The sequence below is a fragment of the Typopeltis vanoorti genome, chromosome 14 (genome assembly GCF_054136105.1).
Source record: "Typopeltis vanoorti isolate ZY-2024b chromosome 14, IOZ_Tvanoo_1.0, whole genome shotgun sequence".
Classification (NCBI taxonomy): Eukaryota; Metazoa; Arthropoda; class Arachnida; order Uropygi; family Thelyphonidae; genus Typopeltis; species Typopeltis vanoorti.
The window spans coordinates 95,254,763-95,276,613 of record NC_143562.1 but is presented as its reverse complement, the minus strand read 5'-3'; the positions used below and the strand labels follow the sequence as shown (position 1 = coordinate 95,276,613).

At 34.9% G+C, this 21,851-nt stretch overlaps 1 protein-coding gene across 2 annotated transcripts in view; it reads right to left on the bottom strand.

The window, feature by feature from the left end:
- Positions 1–21,851, bottom strand: part of Sld5 (DNA replication complex GINS protein Sld5) — a 108,296-nt gene that overhangs the window by 46,685 nt on the left and 39,760 nt on the right. For both annotated transcript variants that reach the window (XM_090404157.1, XM_090404158.1), the window contains exons 3-4: positions 15,329–15,382; positions 8,337–8,422 (exon numbers count right to left, since the gene is read on the bottom strand). In XM_090404157.1, the coding sequence (XP_090260283.1) occupies positions 8,337–8,422; positions 15,329–15,382 (140 nt within the window). The remainder of the gene's footprint in view (positions 1–8,336; positions 8,423–15,328; positions 15,383–21,851) is intronic.

Genomic DNA, 21,851 nt, shown 5'->3' with positions numbered 1-21,851 from the left:
AATTAATTTTTTAAGAGAATTTTTGCTAAGGATTTTACAATTTTTTTTGTCTGAATTTATAAGAAAAAAATGTGCATAGCAAGTTGTAAAAATATAAAAGAATAATTTACTGTTAGAATGCACCTGCACTTTAGACTTACTGGTAAAACTTAATAGGAGTTAAGCCGGATTAGCACTGAATACCACCAAAATCGTAAGGTCAAGCGGCCAACGATGACATCAATTCCTTCATTTGCTTCTGGCTAATCCTGGAATGCTCCTAATTAAGAACAAAGGCTGAAAATGGAATAAAAGACAATGCAGCACATGGTTCTAGACTTTTGGCTTTATGATCCTTGGTCTCGTGCTTAGCTCTTCACCTGTGAGGTCTGCAGGAGTTCCTTCCTGCAATCCAGGAGGATCGTTCTTCCCACCGCCCAATGTTTCTCTGCCACCAGCTCTCTCTAGGTTCTGGGTAGCTACGACAGAACCCCAGCACGTCCGACGAAGGAAAGCTCTCGAGGAATGACTGGACGGAGGACATTTAAGTTTCAATGTGTGTTACAAAATGTAAGCGGACTTTCCTCTCGAGATTGTTAGCAAGTAAGCCATTATTTTGTTGTAGTATATTATGCGAATGTAACTCGAAATCGTAAAGGATTGAGAGAGGTTACTTGTTAACTGGCAAAAAATAATTGAGTGTGAAATAAGGAAAGAATATGTATTGTTAATTATGTCTAATTCACAGGTTGCTTTGGTAGTGTCTGAATTAGTATCATTTAAGTATTGATTGTTGGAAGAAATTAATGTGTTGGAAGAAAGTTAATGTAATCCCTCCTGGAATATTTATGCATGATTGTAAGCCAAGTTGTGTCATAGAAGACACTTTTATTTCAAGGCACAATAGGTTTTCAGTTAGTGAACACACTATAGTTTCTGTTGCTCAGATAGTAAGTAGTTTTGTGTGTTAAAGTGCTTTTGATTAAGTTAATCTTTTATTAACTTTTATATGCTCTGTATCATATCTTTTAGTTTGATAATAAACATGTTTTTTTTTTAAATTACCTGGTTCTCATTCCTTAGCCAATGCACTATCCCTAAAATATTAATGAGCCTGCGGGAGTAGAATATAGTAACGAGCCACAACTTGCATATAAAGATATTGTATAGAAGTATTAACTTATTTTTTGTTATCTTCTCGCCCTGACTTTCAAACATAAAAAGATCAATTAAGTGGTGCAGTCGTTAAGATCAAATAAATTTCTTAATTGATATTGTGCGATTGCTCAGGGACAGTTACGTTAGATAGACTTACAACACGAGGTCTAACTAACCACAGAAAAAGGGAATGGGGGACAAGAATAAGTTTAAGTAAGAACATAGATAAATAAACCGATAAACGAAAGATAAAGGAAACGACATATTTTACACCCTTACACACACACACACTGGTAGATAACATTCGCCAAGTCACTCCCACCACTCCCAACAATATGGGATTACAAAAACCCTCTAAAACATAAGGCAAAATTAATTAGTTCCGATAACAGTGTACTATGCTTCTATGAACTTGATCACATCCACAACACTTTCTTAACCAATGGCTACAATCCCCACCAAATTCAAATAAATATTAAAACCCCCAAGCTGCAGCTCCCCTCCAGAACATAAACTCTACAAAATTTATCACCATCATTCCATATATCTTGGGCACATTTGGAAAGTTAACAAAAATCCTAAAGAATACAACTTTAACCACTTACAGATCATATAAGAAATTAACATCCCTTATCTACTCTACCAAACACCAGCCACACTCCCTAGACCTGCCAGCATGTGTTTACCAGGTTCCTTGCAATTGCAAACTGTGCTACTACAGCCAAACAAGCAGGACAGCCAACATCAGAATCGGCAAACACAAGGAATACATCTGGTTCCACCACTGTGGCCACTCAGGACTTGCTGACCATGCTTTGGACACTCACCACAGGGTACACTGGAAGAATGCCACTCTACTAAACTGCAGAAAATACAAATATGAGAGGCTAATCCTGGAATCTGCCTCAACCTTAAGGAACTTCCCAAACCTCAACAAATTTGGTTGCATGAAACAGCTCCAAATTTGGGAAGCATTCATACTCAGATATTCAGCCCAACAGATAAGAACACCCAACTTTTTCCACTAGGGACACTTTAGGACTCTAGGCTCAAACCTGAGTTACCCTGATTCAGCCTCATTTATCCAGTGTTCAGTGCCTGCGTGCACACATCACATTGTACTGTGTTCCACGATGATGGTAATTTGGCTTAGCTCAAATATAAGAAGTATTAATTAAAGTTATTGTAATTAATATTCAGCATACATTGTAATTTCCTCAAGAAGTACAGTTATGTAAAAACAGAATCAATGTTTATTTTTTCTAAGTAATGTGAGGTGGAATTTAATAAATTTACTACAATCATCATCATCATCAAATTCCTGCCATGTACCCTCAAGGGGTGTACAGGATATGACAGTACTACACGAAAAAATTACATCATTACTAACCTCCTATCTACAATTTTCCTCCAAATCAGTTGTCAAGACTCCAACATTATCAGATCTTATATTTCTATTGTCTAAGGCACTTTGTACCGTATCAATCCACCTATATCTTGGTCTTCCTCTGGGTCGTTTTCCTGCCAACCGGGCAGAGAACACTTGTTTTGCTAATCTTTCCTCTCCCATTCTATTTAAGTGACCATACCACATCACCTGAGATTAGCTCTGCTGACGCATTCCTGGATGCTGACAATGTCAAGTTCTTTCCTAATATCCTCATTTTTAATATGATATTGCCATTGATGCCATCTGTTCACGCCTCTAATCTTTCTCAGGACTCTCATATCTGCGGTATCTAGTCTTTGGTTAAGTGTTTTACTTCTGACCAAGCTCTCAGATCCATAAGTTAAAACTGGTTTGAACACTGTCTTGTATACAGCTAATTTAGTTTTCCGACTAATTTCTCTCTTATTCCATATGAATTTATTCAATTGACTTCCCACCATACCAGCTTTGCTGATTCTGTTGTCTATTTCTATATTTAATTTACCATCTTCAGTAAAAATCGTGCCTAAGTAGCTGAAATGTTTTACTTGTTCCACAGGTTCTCCATTCACAATGCAGTTGACATTTTCAATGATTCTGTCTATTTTCATTGTCTTTGTCTTTTTATTGCTGACCTTCATACCATATCTATTACAACAGCTATTCAATTTAGTCAGAGAATCTTGCAGACTTGTAGCGGATTTATTTAGAAGTATAACATCATCTGTATAAAGCAAAGAGCTGACATTAACATCTCCAATTTTGATATCAGGTTTAATACCACTTTCCTTCATAATGTGATCCATATAGATAATGAATAACAGAGGGGATAATGTACATCCTTGTCTCACACCAGATTTAACATTAAACCATCTTCCTGTACTTCCTTCAATTCTAACTGCTGACTCACAACTCAAATAAAGACTAAGTATTGCTTAATATAATGCCCCATCGACACCATATAACTGCAGCGTATTGAATAACTTCTCTCTTGGCACCTTGTCATATGCCTTTTCCAAATCGACAAAACGTAAATACAGATCTTTGTTATATTCCCATGCTTTCTCGACTATTTGTCGTAAAGTGAAGATCTGATCCTGACAGCCTCTATTTGGCCTGAATCCAGCTTGTTCTTCACCAAGCTTTTCTTCCACAATTCTTCTCAACCGTTTCTCAAGTATACTTGCATAGATCTTGCCAGGAACACTCAGTAGAGAAATACCTCTGTAATTCTCACATTCAGTTTTATTTCCCTTTTTAATATATGGGTACTATGAGAGCTCTACTCCAATCATCGGGAATTTGTCCCTCTGTCCAGGCTTTCTGAACTATGCAGTGCAGCCACTGTAAGACTTTTATACTACCATACTTCAGCATTTCTGGTCGAATATCATCTACTCCTGCTACCTTTCCACATTTCAAGCCTTTGATGGCTTTTTCTACTTCAAGTATGGATATGTATTCCTGACTGCATGCCTGGTCAGTGTTTTTTTATCACTGTGCTGTCATCACTGCTTGTTTCATTTAGCAGTTTTTCAAAGTAATTACTCCATACTTCAAGGATATCTTTTTTTCCTGATTTCATGTCACCTTTATCATCTCTAACTCCTTTTACAGCACTCTTTCTTCCATTCCTAAGCTTCTTCAACAACCTCCTGAATATTTTGCCACCTTCTTGATATTTATTTTCTATATTTTTGCCAAAGTCCTCCCATGACTTTTGTTTAGCTAGTTTTACACACTGTTTAGCTTTCTTACATTTGTCTCTGTATTCTGTAAGAGTAAAAGCTGACTTACTTGACAGGAACTTTTGATATGCTTTCTTCTTTTCCTTCACTGCCTCTTTAACTTCCTGTGTCCACCAGGGAGTTCTGATTTTTTTATTCTTGCACACAACCTCACCACATGCCTCTCTGGCAGAATCAATCAATGTTTTCTTCAGAGTTTGCCACTGAATCTCCAAGGTTTGATTCCTGTTCTCAAACTCTTTCATTTTCTTTTCAATAATCTTTGTGTTGAGCAGCTCTCAGATGTGAACTTTAGTCTACAGTTCATATCTGAGAGCTGCTCAACTTTTATTCGCTTTAAAACTTTCTTACATGTTATTCTTTTCAATATGAAATTCAATTTTATCCTGCTCAAGACTAAATAGTGATCACTTCCAATTTCAAATCCTCTGTACACTCTAGTGTCCAGCACCAGGGAGAAAACGTCACTATCAACAATAACATAGTCAGTGAGACTTTTCTTATTCCTAGCCTCTTCTCTCCATGTGAATTTGTGCACATTTTTATGTTGGAACATGGTGTCAGAAATAACCAGTCCATGTCCTGAGCAGAAATCCAACAGATATTTGCCATTATTATTATTATCTTTGCTCTTTACTGAAATATAAGTGATAAGCACCTCGTAATTTATTATATTTATTATAGTAACTCTGTAATTCAGTTGGTTTGCTTGTTTTGTGGGTTTTCCATCCTGCATAACAGGCAAACTCACCAGAAGAACACATGCAATTTACAATCATAATAGACAATTCAGATAGGGTTAACCACCATATCATAAGGGGTTTCAAAAGCCAAGTTACAAGGGTGGTCTAAGTTCTCATCCAAACAATGAAAAAATGAATTTATAATTTCAAAATTATTTTTATTCTGCAACATAATCTCCCTTTAGACTAATACATTTATTCCTGCAACGCTCCAGCACCGTTATCCTGTCCCTGTAGTGGTTCTCAGTAAGATCTGCAAAATACCCCTCTACAGCTGCAATCACCTCTTGATTCGAAAAAAAACGCTGACCAGTTAGGAAGAGTTTTATTTTTTTCCCAACAATTCATAGTGCAGACCCCTTAATTTTCCTATTTCCCAAACATCTTTGTGGGCAAGTGCATTACCCTGATGAAAGATGATTTTTTTCTTCTGCAAACCAGGTCTTTTCTCATGAATTTTTTTGTCTAGTCTGGTTAAAAGATCAGAATAATATTCCCCAGTTATTGTTTTACCCTTTTCAAGATAATTAATAAACAAAATGCCTTTAGCATCCCAAAACACCAATGCCATGACCTTTCCTGCTGATGGAACTGATTTTGTCTTCTTTGGCACAGAACAACTGGCTTCTGTCTACTGTTTTGACTGCTGTTTGGATTCTGGTGTGTAATGGTGAATCCAAGTCTCATCCATAGTAATACATCGATGTACAAAATCAGTTTTATTCTTGTTAAAACGCTCCAAGCACTGTTCAGAGATTTTCATGCGAGTGCATTTTTGATCTGCTGCGAGTAAGCGTGGCACCCATCTTGTGCAAAGCTTTTTCATTTAAGATTCTTCAAGCAAAATATATCCTACAAGTTCTCTTTAAATGCCTATAGTCTCAGCAATTTCATGCACTTTGACTTGCTGGTCATCCAATACCATATGATGCACTTGATCAATGATTTCTGGTGTTGTTACACTTTTTGGACATCCTTCACGTGGATCAAGGACCAAGTATGAGGGTGGTCCGAAATATTCTCAGCCTCGACCATAGATGGCAACACTATCAGCACAATTTTTTTTTTTCCCTAAGTTGGTACATCTGTTATAAGCATCCATGTAAAATTGCAAGTCATTTTATCAAATAGTTTGTTTTATACAGCTGTATGAAGCAAAAGTGTTGTCTGTATCCCTTGAAATGGATAAAAGTGAGTATCATGCAGTTATAAAATTCTTTGTAAAAGAAGATTTAATGCCAAAAGAAATTCATTCGAAGTTTATAAAAGTTTATGGTGGAGCTGGCCTGGTTGGCTGAGTGGTTAGCGCATTTGCTCTCCAGCCAAAAGGCTGCGAGTTTGAATCCTGCCTTGGGCATGGATGTTTGTGATTGTCTGTGGAAATACTAGTGGTAGTGGTTGGCAGTAGATAGCATTGGTGTAGTTGCGGTTGGTGTAGTTGGTGGAGAGTTGTAGAGTGCGGGCCCTCCCTCGATGAGTCTTTGGACTCCCTGGAGGTGTTATATAATAATAATAATAATCATCATCTTCAAGGCTGGTATGGCCACATTTAAACTCAGCAGCCCATTTCTTAATTGTCAATAACAAAGGAGAAGAGTGCCCATAAACTTTTATGAACTTTGAATGAATTTCTTTTGGCATTAAACCTTCTTTTACAAAGAATTTTATAACCGCATGATACTCAATTTTATCCATTTCAAGGGGATACAGACAACACTTTTGCTTCATACAGCTGTATAAAACAAACTATTTGATAGAATGACTTGCAATTTTACATGGATGCTTATGACAGATGTACCAAATTAGAAAAAAAAAATCGTGCCAATAGTGTTGCCATCTATAGTCAAGGCCGAGAACATTTCAGACCACCCTCATACTTGGTCCTGGCAGGCCATTGAGCCTAACACAAAAAGGAAGATGGAATGAGATAATAAATTATATTCACTACCCTATCAAAATCAACTGAAACATTCTGTCCATTTTGACCTTTGCAAATGGTTAAAAAAAAAAAAAAAAAACTGAAATTGTTTGATACCTTTTTTTTGTAAGGGAGTCTAGATTCCAACAAAACCATTTGGGCAGAATCTGGGAATAATTTGCATATGCATATGGATAGATGGAGACAGCATCAGTTCTAATGTATGCTTATGCATTCTGTGAAATATGAAACTAATAAGAATAATATAAATGATGTTAAATTAATCATTGTATTCCCACTTTTATGCCAGTAAGATCATAACTTAAAAATTAATATTTCTGCAAAATTTTATATACAAAGGACTTAACAAAAAAAGGTGACAGGTATGTTGAAAGTTTATTTTTCACTTGGTTAGACTATAATAAATTTAGTTTAATCCTTTATCCAAGTGTGAGCAAACAAAGTTTGCGCCTGAAAATATCTTCAGGACTGAGGTAAGGTAGTACAACGCCGGGCAACTTGAAGCAAAGGTGGATCAAGCTCTCAACTCCTTGTCTCAGCCATAATGCACAGCATTGTTGTGTATTATCTCCCATAATGAGATATGGGAGATAATTTGCTTGGAGAGTGGTGAATGAGTTCAAAGCAAAGTATGACAGATACTGCGCAAATGTTAGATGGTACTTAGGGCATTCCTCGATGAGTCTAAGGACTCCTTGGAGTAGCCCATAATAATAATAACCAGGAAATGACAGTGTGCTGCATACCACCACCACCATCAATTGCTAACTGCTTGAAATCAGGACTACTCAAACCTGTTTCCATAATATAAGATTTGGCCTGTGCACTTTTGCCACATGGCAATGAATTCCTGACACTGCAGTGCAGAAATCAGATTATACTGTACACCTCTATTCAGGATTATATTTCAAGCTATTCTGTTATTTTGCAGTTGAGAGTGAGACTATATGACATCCATAGGATACTATCTTGTGATTGTATGAGAAAATAGATGATACAAATGATGTGGCTGTGCTGTATGAGGAAGCAGGTGATTTTCCTTTTAAATGATGCATTTTCACATGTAATATGATATTACCTAATTTTTTGACTTAGAAAATAAAATAAAATAAAATGTTAAAAACTTTAACATATAATTATGCAAAAGCACTATTTTTAAACCAAAATTTCATAGTACTGTCTCTAAATATTGTTCAAAGTTTTTCATTTCATTTCTAAAAATTTATTTGACTTGACCAAAATTTATTTATTTATATAAATAACTAAGTACTATATTATGAATCAAGCCCTGGATAACAAAGATCTACAAATCATTTTAAGTAAATTCTTAAAATTCTTACTGTTGAACAAAATTTTTTTCTTCTTGTGACAACAAATGCTCTTCCTGTCTACTCTGCTCCAACAAATATGCTGCATACAGCTCAATCTATAAAAAGAGAAATAAATTCTCTAGATTCAGAAAATACAAAAATACATAAATAACATAAAAAAAGGAAAGACATGCACTTACATTAAAGAGACTGAATAAAACTGGTCACAGCAAAGTTCTTTGTCATAAAAAAAACTATTAAAAGAAAGGATAAATAAATTTTGTCTTTGAAACTTGACCAAAAATTTGACCTAATAGCCCATATATTTGCCTTTTAATAGTGCTTCTAGTTAAGAATTCATTTGAAATAGTGTTGAAAAGTGTTGATTCTCATCAGAGACTAAGCAGAAATCTTATGGGGGGGGGGGGACTCTTGTAAACATAATTACAAGTAGGAAAGATTTATTTTCCATAATTTTTGCCTTCATATGGTTTCTGCCTAGTCATTGAAAAGAGCCAAGTATTAAACAGTTATCAGTCCAGTGATTTGCAATTTGGTTAGCCGAGAAGATAGCACACTCACTTTTCAACGAACAGGCAATGTTTTCAACTGCCCCCACAGGAATGGATGTTTGTGAACATTTGTGAATGGTACATGAATTTCATCACACAGTGTGGGACCTTCACCCTGCTTGCTAAAGGCTTAGAGTGGCTTGAAAAAAGTTATGTTTAGTCTTAAGCGCAGTGTTTCTGGATTATATAACCCCTTAGCCTATTCATGGTAATGTTACTAACATCCTATAGGTCTTCAACCTTTTGTGGTTTATTTTATCTACATAAAAACAAAACAAAAATTTTAAAACAGGTGAAATGTCAATCAAATGAAACTGATTTTATTCATTTTTTTATGTTGACCTGAGCAATGTTTGTTTTCTTTTAAGTAGTGATACCAAGCAACAAGTTCAACCACCTCAGTTTCAAAGACAAACAGTTGCTGTAAAAGAATATTGGATATTTATTATCCTTTCTTTTAATATACCTGATTAAATTATAATAATATGATTTTTTTTTGTTTCATTCACAATAAAAAAATTAAAATGAATTTTCAACTTGAAGACCATAACATTTTCTTTTATTTTAATCTTCAAGTGGAATATAAAACTATTAATAATGCTTTAATTACCATTTAAACACTAAGTAATAGTTATTGAATAATTTTTGGAATTTATTGAAATGAATTATTGAATAATTATAGGAACAAATCTGAAAACACACCCTAACTCAACATCACCGGAGTTAAAGATCGGTATTATCAACATAAGAAGCCTGAATGGCAAAGAAATGGAGCTAGCTAAGGAATTAGATAAGTACCAGATCGACATAATAGGGGTGACTAAAACAAAAAAGACAAAAACTGGTGAGATCTTTTTGAGCAATAAATACAAAATGTTATATTCAGGAAATGACAATCAAGGAAAAGTAGGAGTAGCCATAGTATTCAACACAAAATACGAGGATAATCTTCTTGAATGGCAGACAGTTTCAAGTAGAGTGATGTGGGCAAATATCAGAATGGGTAACTGGACAATGAGACTTATTTGTGCCTATAGTCCCACAGAAGGTTCTACTAAGGGAGAAGTGGAGGAATTTTTTGAGCAACTGATCAAATGAAAAATGAAAAGTTGATCCTTGTTGGGGATCTAAATAGCAGAGTAGGAAATGATTGTCAGACATACAAAATTTTTTTGGGAAAATTTAGAGAAAAGCTAATAATAATGGCAAACACCTGTTGGATTTCTCCTCAGGACATAGACTGGTTATTACTAACAATATTTCAACATAAAAATGTGCAAAAATTCACATGGAGAGAAGAGACAAGGAATAAGAAAAGTCTAATTGACTATATTATTGTTGATAGTGATGTTTTCTCCCTGGCATAGGACACTAGAGTGTACAGAGGATTTGAAATTGGATCACCATTTAGTCTAAAACACGATAAACTTGAATTTCATATTGAAAAGAACTACATGTAAGAAAGTTTTAAAGCGAATAAAAGTTGAACAGCTCTCAGATGTGAATTACAACTCAAATAAAGACTAAGTATTACTTGATATAATGCTCCATTGACACCATATGACTGTAGCGTTTTGAATAGGTTTTCTCTTGGCACCTTGTCATATACCTTTAGCAGGTCTACAAAACTTAAATACAGATCTTTGTTATATTCCCATGCTTTCTCAACTATTTGTCGTAAAGTGAAGATCTGATCCTGACAGAAAGAACATGGAAAATAAATATTAAGAAGGTGGCAAAATATTCTGGAGATTGTTGAAGAAGCTTAGAAATGGAGGAAAGAGTGCTGTAAAAGGAGTTAGAGATGATAAAGGTGACATGAAAACAGAAGAAAAAGATATCCTTGAAGTATGCAGTAATTACTTCGAAAAATTGCTAAATGAAACAAGCAGTGATGACAGCACAGTGGTAAAAAACACTGACCAGGCATGCAGTCAGGAATACATATCCATACTTGAAGTAGAAAAAGCCATCAAAGGCCAAATAGAGGCCTGAATCCAGCTTCTTCTTCACTAAGCTTTTTTTCCACAATTCTTCTCAACAGTTTCTCAAGTATACTTGCATAGATCTTACCAGGAACACTCAATACAGAAATACCTCTGTAATTGTCACATTTAGTTTTATTTCTCTTTTTATATAAGGGTACTATGAGAGCTCTACTCCAATCATCAGGAATTCGTCCCTCTGTCCAGGCCTTCTGAACTATGCAGTGCAGCCACTGTAAGACTTTTATACCACCATACTTCAGCATTTCTGGTCGAATATACTCTACTCCTGCTGCCTTTCCACATTTCAAGCCTTTGATGGCTTTTTCTACTTCAAGTATGGATATGTATTCCTGACTGCATGCCTGGTCAGTGTTTTTTTACCACTGTGCTGTCATCACTGCTTGTTTCATTTAGCAATTTTTCGAAGTAATTACTGCATACTTCAAGGATATCTTTTTCTTCTGTTTTCATGTCACCTTTATCATCTCTAACTCCTTTTACAGCACTCTTTCCTCCATTTCTAAGTTTCTTCAACAATCTCCAGAATATTTTGCCACCTTCTTAATATTTATTTTCTATGTTCTTTCCAATGTCCTCCCATGACTTCTGTTTAGCTAGTTTTATACAGTGTTTAGCTTTTTTACATTTGTAAACCAAAATACGAAATGATAAAATATTTTCTTTTACTTGAAATTTAAGAAGTTTCATTTGAATCATAAAATCAATAAAGAAAAACAGTTACAAAAAGTTTAAAGGTTTCACATACAAAAGGAACAGTATTTATGCTAACAGAATATTCACATCTTGGTAGATCCATTCTCGCTGTCATTCTCTACACATTCACTGTCATCATCATCATCAGTGAATGCAACAGAGCTTGTAGCTGATTTTCTACAATACACTACATGCATTAATATTTTCCTATGTTCTCCTGTTAAATCAGGAGAACATAGGAAGAACTCAACTGCACCTCTTTGTCCTATCTATTATCCCTGCAAACTCTCATTGAGGTAAGCTCTCACGTCTCAGTGGTAGTGTGGTGGTGCATTATCTTGTTGGAAGAGAAATTGGTCATTCCCATAAAGTAAATCAATGGCAGATAAAATGGATGTACGTAGCATGTCTAGGTAGACTTGACCAGTAACAGTACCTTCAAAGAAGAATGGTCCTATTAAATCCCTAGATGACAATCCACACCAGTCACTGAGCCCCCAGTAAATTGACTACCTTGTCCACATGAACGCACAGATTTTCTGGACCCCAGTAAATACAATTATGCTGATTCACTGTTCCATTAAGCTTCATCAGACCAATCCATCTTCCTCACAAACTCCTCATCTACCATGTGTTGAAACCATCCACAACACTGCATTCTTCGATCAAGATCATCTTCATTCATTGCATGTAATAATCTTGGGATGTAAACTTTCCATTTAGCTGCTTTAAGAATGTGCTTATGCTTGCACTGCTAACTCCTGTCTCATGTCCACATTGTGTGGTAGACTTCTGTGGTGAGCGTGTAAACTGTTCCAACACCATAGCCGAGGAAGCAGAACTTGCTGTAGCGCGAGGCCTCCCAAATCTTCCCTTATTATGCACATCATGCACAGTACCATGGATCTCAAACTTATCACAAATACATGCAATTGTTAGGTGTGCTGGAGGTTGTGTTGCAAACTCACACCTCTACTGTCGTTGAACTTCAACATTCTCAAATTTAAAATACCACTTCAAAATGGTCTTGCGTTCCTCGAACGACAATCGTGCCTCGACCGGTCATGTGCCGATGCTAGTATTCATGTGAGTAATGACATATTTTGAGAGAACATCATACTACACATTACTACCGTAATTCAATCCAACTTCGAAAAAAGTCCATAGATGACATTTGTTAAAGTGTGTATACATTTTTTGATGAACATGTGTGTTCATGGGGCCAGTTTGGCTGTTCTGAGGGATGAAAAACTAGAGTTTTTGGTTGAAAAAAACTATCTCCATATGAGACCATCTAACTCACATTTAGTTAAAAGAGACAAGATGATTGTTCCTCATGTCATAAACAGGAATAGAACCCAGGCCTTTCTGACCAAAGGGCTTCGTTTATATTGACTGAGCTACAGAAGCACAATTCTCACATTATCCATAGAAAGGGATTGAAAACTGAATGTGAGCATTATAAAGGTATTTCCATACTGCATGTTTCAGGTGAGAATTATGCTAGTACACTTCAGAAGTGGCTAAGAAAAATTTGGAAGAGAAACTATACGAACAACAGGATGGATTCAGGCCAAAGTGGCATTTCTTAGGACCAGATTTGTAACTTAAGACAAAAATGTTAAAAAATTATGGAAATATACAAGAATTACGCATTTTGGGGGTGAAAAGATTACCAGCTGTATACCACATCGGTGGAACTGTACTCCAGGAAACTGACGAAGCCAGAGACTTGAGAGTGTTAGTGGATAGGGAATTAAAGTTTATGGGTTCGCATAACAAAAGTAGCTCATCAGATTACTTGGCTATTGAGGAATAATTTGATGAGCAGAGACAAGCAAGTTATTGTTCCCTCTTTATCAAGCCTTAATAAGACCCCATCTTGACTATGGTGTGCCCAGATGAGCACAGAGACGTGACCAAGATGGTAGCAGGTCTATGGAATGAATGAACCTTACGAGAACAGGATGAAGATTTGTGCATTACAGAAACTGGTTGATAGACAGAAAAAGGGTGATATAATAGAAATGTACAAATTACTGAGTGGTTTTTACAAGATTATTACAGAGGAAATTTTTCAGAACAGGTCTGACGGTGGTGGTGGTGGGAGAAATAGGAGCCATCCATGGAAACTGAGTAAGAGTGTAGCTATCGAGGGTGTTAGAAATAGGTTTTTTTGCTTGGAGAGTAGTGAATGAGTGGAATAGGTTGCCAGAGTCTGTTGTGGGTGCCTTGACTGAGTTCAAAACAAAGTATGATAGATACTGCGAAAATGGATAGTTCTTGATATAATGTTTAGGGCTTCCCTCGATAATTCTAAGGACTCCTTGGAGTTGCCCGTAATAATGATAATGTTGTGTTGGAGCTTGTTCCAGTAGCTGACTTTTCACTGTTCGCCCCAGTCCCCTGATGAAAACGATAGGGGACTTGTTTAACTGGGCAATGCCCCAGCCAACATGAAACATCATCATATTGTACTACTATGTGTTTGCAATTTAAGACAGCAGAGAGTACAATTTCGTCAGTTAAGTCCCAAACTGCCAGTCCATCCTTGTTCATTCAGTACCCAGTAGATGCCTATTAATGCAAACCAAGTGAAAGTGAAGATTGGACATTAAGTGAGAAGCCCCAGCTGGTTCTCTGCATTCCTGTAAAGTGATGTGGAGGTCTCCTCCTAGTTATTTGGTTTGACCCTTAATCAACCCCAATATTAATAATGCATTTTAATAATTATTTACTTTGATTTAGAATAAAATTTAGAACTGTAAAATAATAAACATAAAAATAACATTAAATGTGCCAAATACAATGCATCAAGTAGTGTTGATGACAGCCATGTATGTCTGGATGCATCAATATTTGTAATATATATAATCAAACAAATCACTTTAAACGAAATCGTTCCCAAATCTTTCCTAACTGTTGGCAGATTATTCTACTTTGCTTAAAACTGTAAGGGTATATAATGTCCCTAGGTAAGAAGCATTTTGTTGCCCCTAAATTCAAGAAAATGTATTCAATTAAAAAGAAAAAAAAATGTGATTTTATGGATGAGATACAATTTTGATAGTTTTTATTGTCCTCCAAGCTTGTTGTTCCAAAGTTGCTTAGTTGCTTAACGCATTACAACTGCCCTGACTTTAGTAATTTAAATTTTTAACTTTTCTAGGTTTTGTAGGGAAGGGATATGACTCTCTTCTTGCAACTAAGTTATCTTTTTTTGTTATTACATGATAATCTTGAAAACCAATGCTAAGAAATAACTCTTTTTGAAAGTCAACTGTCACTACAGAAGACACTTTATAGCAATCTCATGCACTCATTTGAAATACTATAAAAGTTCCAGGAAAGCTCCCCAGCATAAGTGTGAAAAAATGCCTATGAATGAAGGTGGTATTTAAAAAAGTGAATTTGCTGTCAAACAGCATGATAGGCAGCTATTTTTCTGTCATTCACTATTAACTGTCATTTAAAATAAAAAATAAAGCAAATAAATAAATTTTATAAACACATTTTGCCTAATTTGCTCTGTTTAATATTACAAAAAAAAAGTTAAACAAATGAATACTTTTTTTGTTGTTGTTAACAGTGAAGACAAAATTGCATATTTCAGTCACAGATGTCATGTAACCATACAGAATACAGGATTAGCTACAGTATGCATAAAAATGTATTCAGTAGTGTGCACTAATTTTAAATATAAATTAACATTACATGCTTATAAAAAGAGGGAGAAAAATACTCTTACCTTACTGAGTCTAACTCTCAGGTAACTATTTAAAACAAAACGAATACGGTCAAGCTGCAAAAATATATTTTATTGAAATTAAAACAGAACATATAACTAATTAGCCATGCCCAATTTTCTAAAGAGGCATGATATTTTTTAGAAATCATTATATCATATACACAAAAACAGGCAGAATGAAATTGAATGAAAATTCATGACATGATTCATATCAATAATTAGTTTATCAATAATCAACAATTTTAGTTCTACTGATTCATTAAGTCTTTGAAAAATATGGTATATATAAAATTAAAAACCAAAGAGACAGATTTATGATTAAAAAGTTAAATCATAAATACATAAAATAAAAATAAAATAAGAAACAGATAAATAAATAAACATTAACACAAAGGTATGTGGTCAAGTCAACATTGAAAATTGAAATTTATAAACAGTGAAAAAGTAGTACAAAATAAAAAATAATACAAATAGAAGCAACAAGTATACAGAACAATACAAGTGATAACGACAGATAGTAAAAAGTAATACTACATATCTTATAGAAAAAAAATCCTACAATTATTTTTCAAGTGGTAATATACAGACTTGATAGTTAAAGAAGAGACTTAAGAATACAGAAAATGAAAATAGATTAGAAGGAACTGCTGTACAGTGTGTATAACAAGGGCCATAGCCATTACTGGTTACTATAAAAATACAAATACAGATCTGTGGGGGAATATACATTTTTTTTATAATTATGTAAATTTCTCATGTAGTACTATCATATCCTGTAACCCCTTGAGGGTACATGGCAGGAATTTGATGATGATGATATTTTAAAAAAAAAAAAAAGATTAAATGACTGAAAGCTGAACAAGAGATAAAACTAAAAAATACTATTTAATTAAGTAGATTGCATGACTAGTTTTTTCATAGAAGGCTTCTTCAGGTGCATAACAAGAGGGAACGACCAACAAAAAATCTATACATTAAAGCATTAGCGTATTAATATTTGACGCTGTTCTGTGTATCTCCTCATTGTTGAAAATTTCGTGAATGTCAAAGTTGGATGGTAGCGCAATGGCAGTCTGAGAGATTATAGCTGAGGTTGATGTTGAGATGTATTTGATTGAGGGCAATTTCTTTGCATTCCACAATTCTTCTTTCCAGTTCATCATAGCATTGAAAGATATTTTCAGATTTGTCCCATAAGACTAGATGAATGAAGTTTTCCTCATTAGTGTAAGCAGAATTTAAGACATGGCTTGATAGAGCACTAGCTCTGGTTCTGCTGTATGTGACATCTGTTTTATGTTCCTCAAGACATAATTTGATGGATTTTTCCATCTGGCCAAAATAAGGTTTATTACAGTTACACCAAATTCAGTAAATGCCAGAATATTTCAGGTTGTTATTTTTTGTTTGGGCCTACTGAGCAAGGAATGGAGTTTCAGAAGAGGAGTGAAAGAAGTCTGGATGTTGTATTTTTTAAGAACTTTGGCAAAACAGAACTGATATTTGGTAGGGATATGTAGCCTTTTTCACTATTTCTATCTTCAGTATCGCAAGGAGATGGATTGAAAAGTAACTTATTAACTGTTTGCTTTAAATAACCATTTTGTTGAGAGGTTTTAAGAAGAAACTGAAGTTTTTTGTTAATATCTTCTTCTTCACACGGGTGAGCGAGCACGTTTGCCTAGCATAGAGATAATACCAAGTTTTTGAGGTGGATAATGATGGGACTGTGCATGGAGATATCTGTTGGTGTGAGTTTGATGTCCAGGAATGGAAGAGAGCCATCAATCTCTAATTCTGTGGTGAATTGGATTTTTTGGATGTTGATTGTTGAGGTGGTCAAGGAAATTCTTTAGAAACTCAGGACCGTGGTTCCAGATTATATCTTTGGAAAAGATATATCGATGACACTCGAAAACCACATTTGAAACCACAATTTTGGTTTCAAAGGAAAGGAGGAGATAGCTTTTCTTCATAAGATTCCAAATAGAGATTTGCCAGTATGGACAATAAAGGATTACCCATGGCTAAACCAGAGTTTTTTGTTTGTAAATAATGTCTTTGAACTGGAAATAGCCACAATTTGTTGTTCCAGATTATATCTTTGGAAAAGATATATCGATGACACCCAAAAATCACATTTGAAACCACAATTTTGGTTTCAAAGGAAAGGAGGAGATAGCTTTTCTTCAAAAGATTCCAAATAGAGATTTGCCAGTATGGGCAATAAAGGATTATCCATGGCTAAACCAGAGTTTTTGGTTTGTAAATGATGTCTTTGAACTGGAAATAGCCACAATTAACACAATGGGTTAATAAAGACAACTTTTTTTGATGTTTATCTTCTAACAGAATAAGAACTTTTTCTGTGTTAATTCTGGCTATTTCCAAATACTTAACTGATTTTGTTTTTTTTTTTGACTGAACTACAGTTACAATTTTGAGTACCAGTACAATTCGTATCATGCCATTTTATAGTTACTTCGTGATCTAGTTTATCTCTTAAGGTGAAATATACATACCGTATATTCCAGTGTACAAGTCGACCTGGCATATAAGTCGATATTGGAATTTTTTGTGTTTATTTGAGTTTTTATAGTATACTCGCCGTATAAGTCGACTCGAAAAATTTCTTTTTTGTATTGACCAGTTGACCAATAGTGAACTAAAGTGCAATGGCTCCTTTTAAAAGAATGAAATATGATGCAAGTTTTAAGTGTAAAGTGATTAAATTTGCAAAAGAAAATACTAACTGTGTTGCTGCATTCGGAGTAAATGAAAAACTAGTTCGCGATTGGAGAAAAAAATGAAACTTTAATAATGAAAATGCCAAAAAATAAGTGCGCATTATGAAAAGGAATTTGTAAGTGGCCTATTCTGGAAAATAATGTTGCAGATTGGGTTTGAGAAAATCGCCAAAATGGACTCATTATAAAGAGAAATAATATTCGTTTATTTGCTTTGAAGTGATGCAAGGCAAATAAAGAGGACAGCTAAAACTTCAAAGCTACAGTGAGTTGGTGTAGCCGGTTTATGGAAAGGAAAAATTTAGTGCTTCGACTAAAAATGAAAATCACACAGAAGCTGTCAAAGGATTTAGATGATAAGTTATTAAGTTTTCTAGGATTTATAATTGCTAAAAGAAAGCAAAAAATTATTTATTATCTCAAATCGGAAATATGGATGAAACTCCAATTATGTTTGACATGATTGGGAATAGAACAGTAGAATTGAAAGGAAGTAAAACTATTTCTTTAAAAACAACTGGACATGAAAAAAGCCATTTCACAGTTGTACTTGCTTGTATGGCTGATGGTACTAAATTAAAACCTATGATAATTTTTAAAAGAAAAACAATGGCAAAGATCAAAATTCCAAGAAACGCTTTTGTCCATGTTCATGAGAATGGTTGGATGGACGAAGCAGGAGTTAAGCTGTGGATAAAAAATATTTGGAATACACGACAAGGTGCATTAAAAAAATCCAAACAGTCTTTTAGCGTGAGACATGTTCAAAATCCAATTTAACGGAGGGCACAAAATCTTTATTAAGAGAGAATAATACCAATATGGCAGTGATTCCAAGTGGGTTAACTTCACTAGCGCAACCGTTGGATGTTTGTATAAACAAGCCATTTAAAGACAGTTTATGAAAACAGTAGAATGCATGGATGCAAAAAGGAGAAAAAAGTTACAAAAGGAGGACAAATGCGACATGTGTTTTTGGTAACTATGTTTGAATGGATAGTGAAAGCATAGGACGAAACAAAACCAGATACAGTAATAAAATCTTTTAAAAAATGTGCTATATCTAACAAATTAGATGGCTCGGAAGATGATTTTGTTTACAATGATGACGAAATTGATGCTAAATCTGATGAAGAAAACGAATACAATTTATATGACAATATACTGGAAGAAATTACAGAACCAGAGTACAATTAACTTTTCATATTCAGACAGTGAAAATTAAATTTTAATTATGTAGTTACCTACCTATTTTCTTTTGTAAATAAATAATTATATAACATGTAAATAATTTATTCTTAAATAAATTTGATATAAGTTGAAATATTTTTACTTATTTATCCTCTTTTTATATTGCTAATAAATTTAACAAAGTATGATAAGTACTAGTTTTTTCTTGGAAAGCAATCAATTTTTGACCCGGCGTATAAGTCGACCTAAAAAATTTAGTCCTTTTTTCCAATGCCGAAAAGTCGACTTATACGGTATTTAGTTTTTTCAGTATCAACTTTAAGGCCATTATTGCTTAACCACTTATTTAGTTTCAACACATCATGGTTAATCCTGTTTTCAAATCTTCAAGGGTTGTTTCAGTATATATTAATGCCATTTTATTCATATTACTATAACATAAACAAACAAGTTTGTGCATTAAGTACAGTAATCTTCAGCAATTTTAAGGCCATTATTGCTTAACCACTTATTTAGTTTCAACACATCATGGTTAATCCTGTTTTCTAAATCTTCAAGGGTCATTTCAGTATATATTAATGCCTTTTTATTCATATTACTATAACATAAACAAACAAGTTTGTGCATTAAGTACAGGAATCTTCAGCTTTATACGGCTAATTATCTCATGAAAACTGTGCTAAGTGAAAATGTGTTAACTGAATATAATAAGCAATGAAAAAAATGCTAACTCATCCATGGACTTTCAAAATCTTTGCTAAATTTTTTTTAAAATGCAGTTCTTTTTACCACTTTTACTGCCGACGTAACTCTAAAGGATACTCAAATGGTTGAAACAAGTGAAAGTTTATTAACATGTTCGCTGCCATGCTACTTTGGCATAATCTGTTCCCATACACCAAGCAATTTCACTTCTTCAAGGTCAGTACGGTAATCTCGTTGCCGGCAGTAAGCGTCATACGAGTATACTCGTAGTTGGCTTGTGCAGAGCATATACCATCAATGAGAATATACAGTTTTGATGCTAGCTCCACAAGCCAAGCATTTTCACTTTTTCAAGGTCAGTACAGTAATCTCGTTGCCAGCAGTAAGCGTCATACTAGTATACTCGTAGTTGGCAGTGAATGTGTTAAATTCACTGCCAATAATTATACGTACAAGTGTATTTAAAAGAAAATTATATTCTTCTGAAATATTTCAACAAGATAGTTTGCACTGACTTCTGTTTCTTTTTTTCTGTGTACATCTTGCAGCAGCAACAACTCATAGCTTTGTCCATAATCTGATTAGCTTACAAACTGCAATCAAGATTAGGACAAAATAAGTTGTTTTCAAGTTTCAACAGCTTGAAATTGTCTTAAAAAAGTTTATATAAGGCAATAACACAGTTGGTCTACACACATTTATTTAATGGTGGCATGAACCACAATGCTACTATCCTCAAGAGGGAAGAACATTTGATAACATTTAGAAGTGGTAACAACAGCTCACAAATTGACTACATTTTGACTAGAAGAAAACATCTTAAGGATGTGACAAATTGTAAAGTAATTCCAACAGATCAAGTAGCACAACAACACCGACTGCTGTGCGCAGACTTTAAAATAAGATCGAAGATAAGAACTTCTGGTTGCCATGGGATGAAGACAATTAAGTGGTTTCGCTTAAAAGAGGAGAGTGTGAAGAATCGTTTTAGGGAGAGAGTGTTAGAGAGGATTTCGGATGGACTGGAAAGTGTACAAGATTGGTGGAAACAATTCAAAAGTAATCCTGAGCTGTGCAATCGAGGTGCTTGGTGAGACATCTGGAAAGATTAGAGAGCAGAAGGAGGGTTGGTGGTGGAATAATGATGTACAAGTGGCAGTGACAGCTAAGAGGAAGGCAAAGCAGAAGTGGGATGCGTCAAGAGTGGAAGAGGACAGAGAGGTGTACAAAGAGAGAAAGCAAGAAGCCAAGAGAGTTGTGGCACAGGCGAAGGCCATGGCATATCAAGATCTGTATGATCAATTAGAAACAAAGGAAGGACAGAGGAAAATTTACCAACTAGCGAAATGTAGAAATAAAGCAGCTAAGGACATCTTACATGTGAGGCAGATCAAAGATGCTGAAGGAAGAGTATTATGGAGGGATGTGGACATAAGAAACAGATGGAAAATATACTTTAAGGGACTTTTGAATGAGGAAAATGCAAGGACTCACAGAGGAGATGGGCAGCCTTCTGAGGGGATGGTGCAGAACATCAGTAGAATGGAAGTGACGGAGGCCATGAAGAGGATGAGGAATGGAAAAGTGGTGGGCCCTGACAGAATTCCAGTGGAGGCATGGAAGGCACTGGGGGTAGTGGGAATTGACCTGCTGTGGGACCTGTTCATGAAAGTTTGCCAACAGGAAAATATACCCGAGGAATGGAGGGAGAGTACTCTTGTTCCCATCTACAAGGGTAAAGGGGATGCACAGGACTGTAAAAATTACAGAGGAATAAAGTTGATGTCCCACACAATGAAAATCCTAGAAAGGGTTCTTGATGGTAGATTGAGGGAGGAGGTGGAGATTGCAAAGGAACAATTTGGCTTCATGCCTGGTAG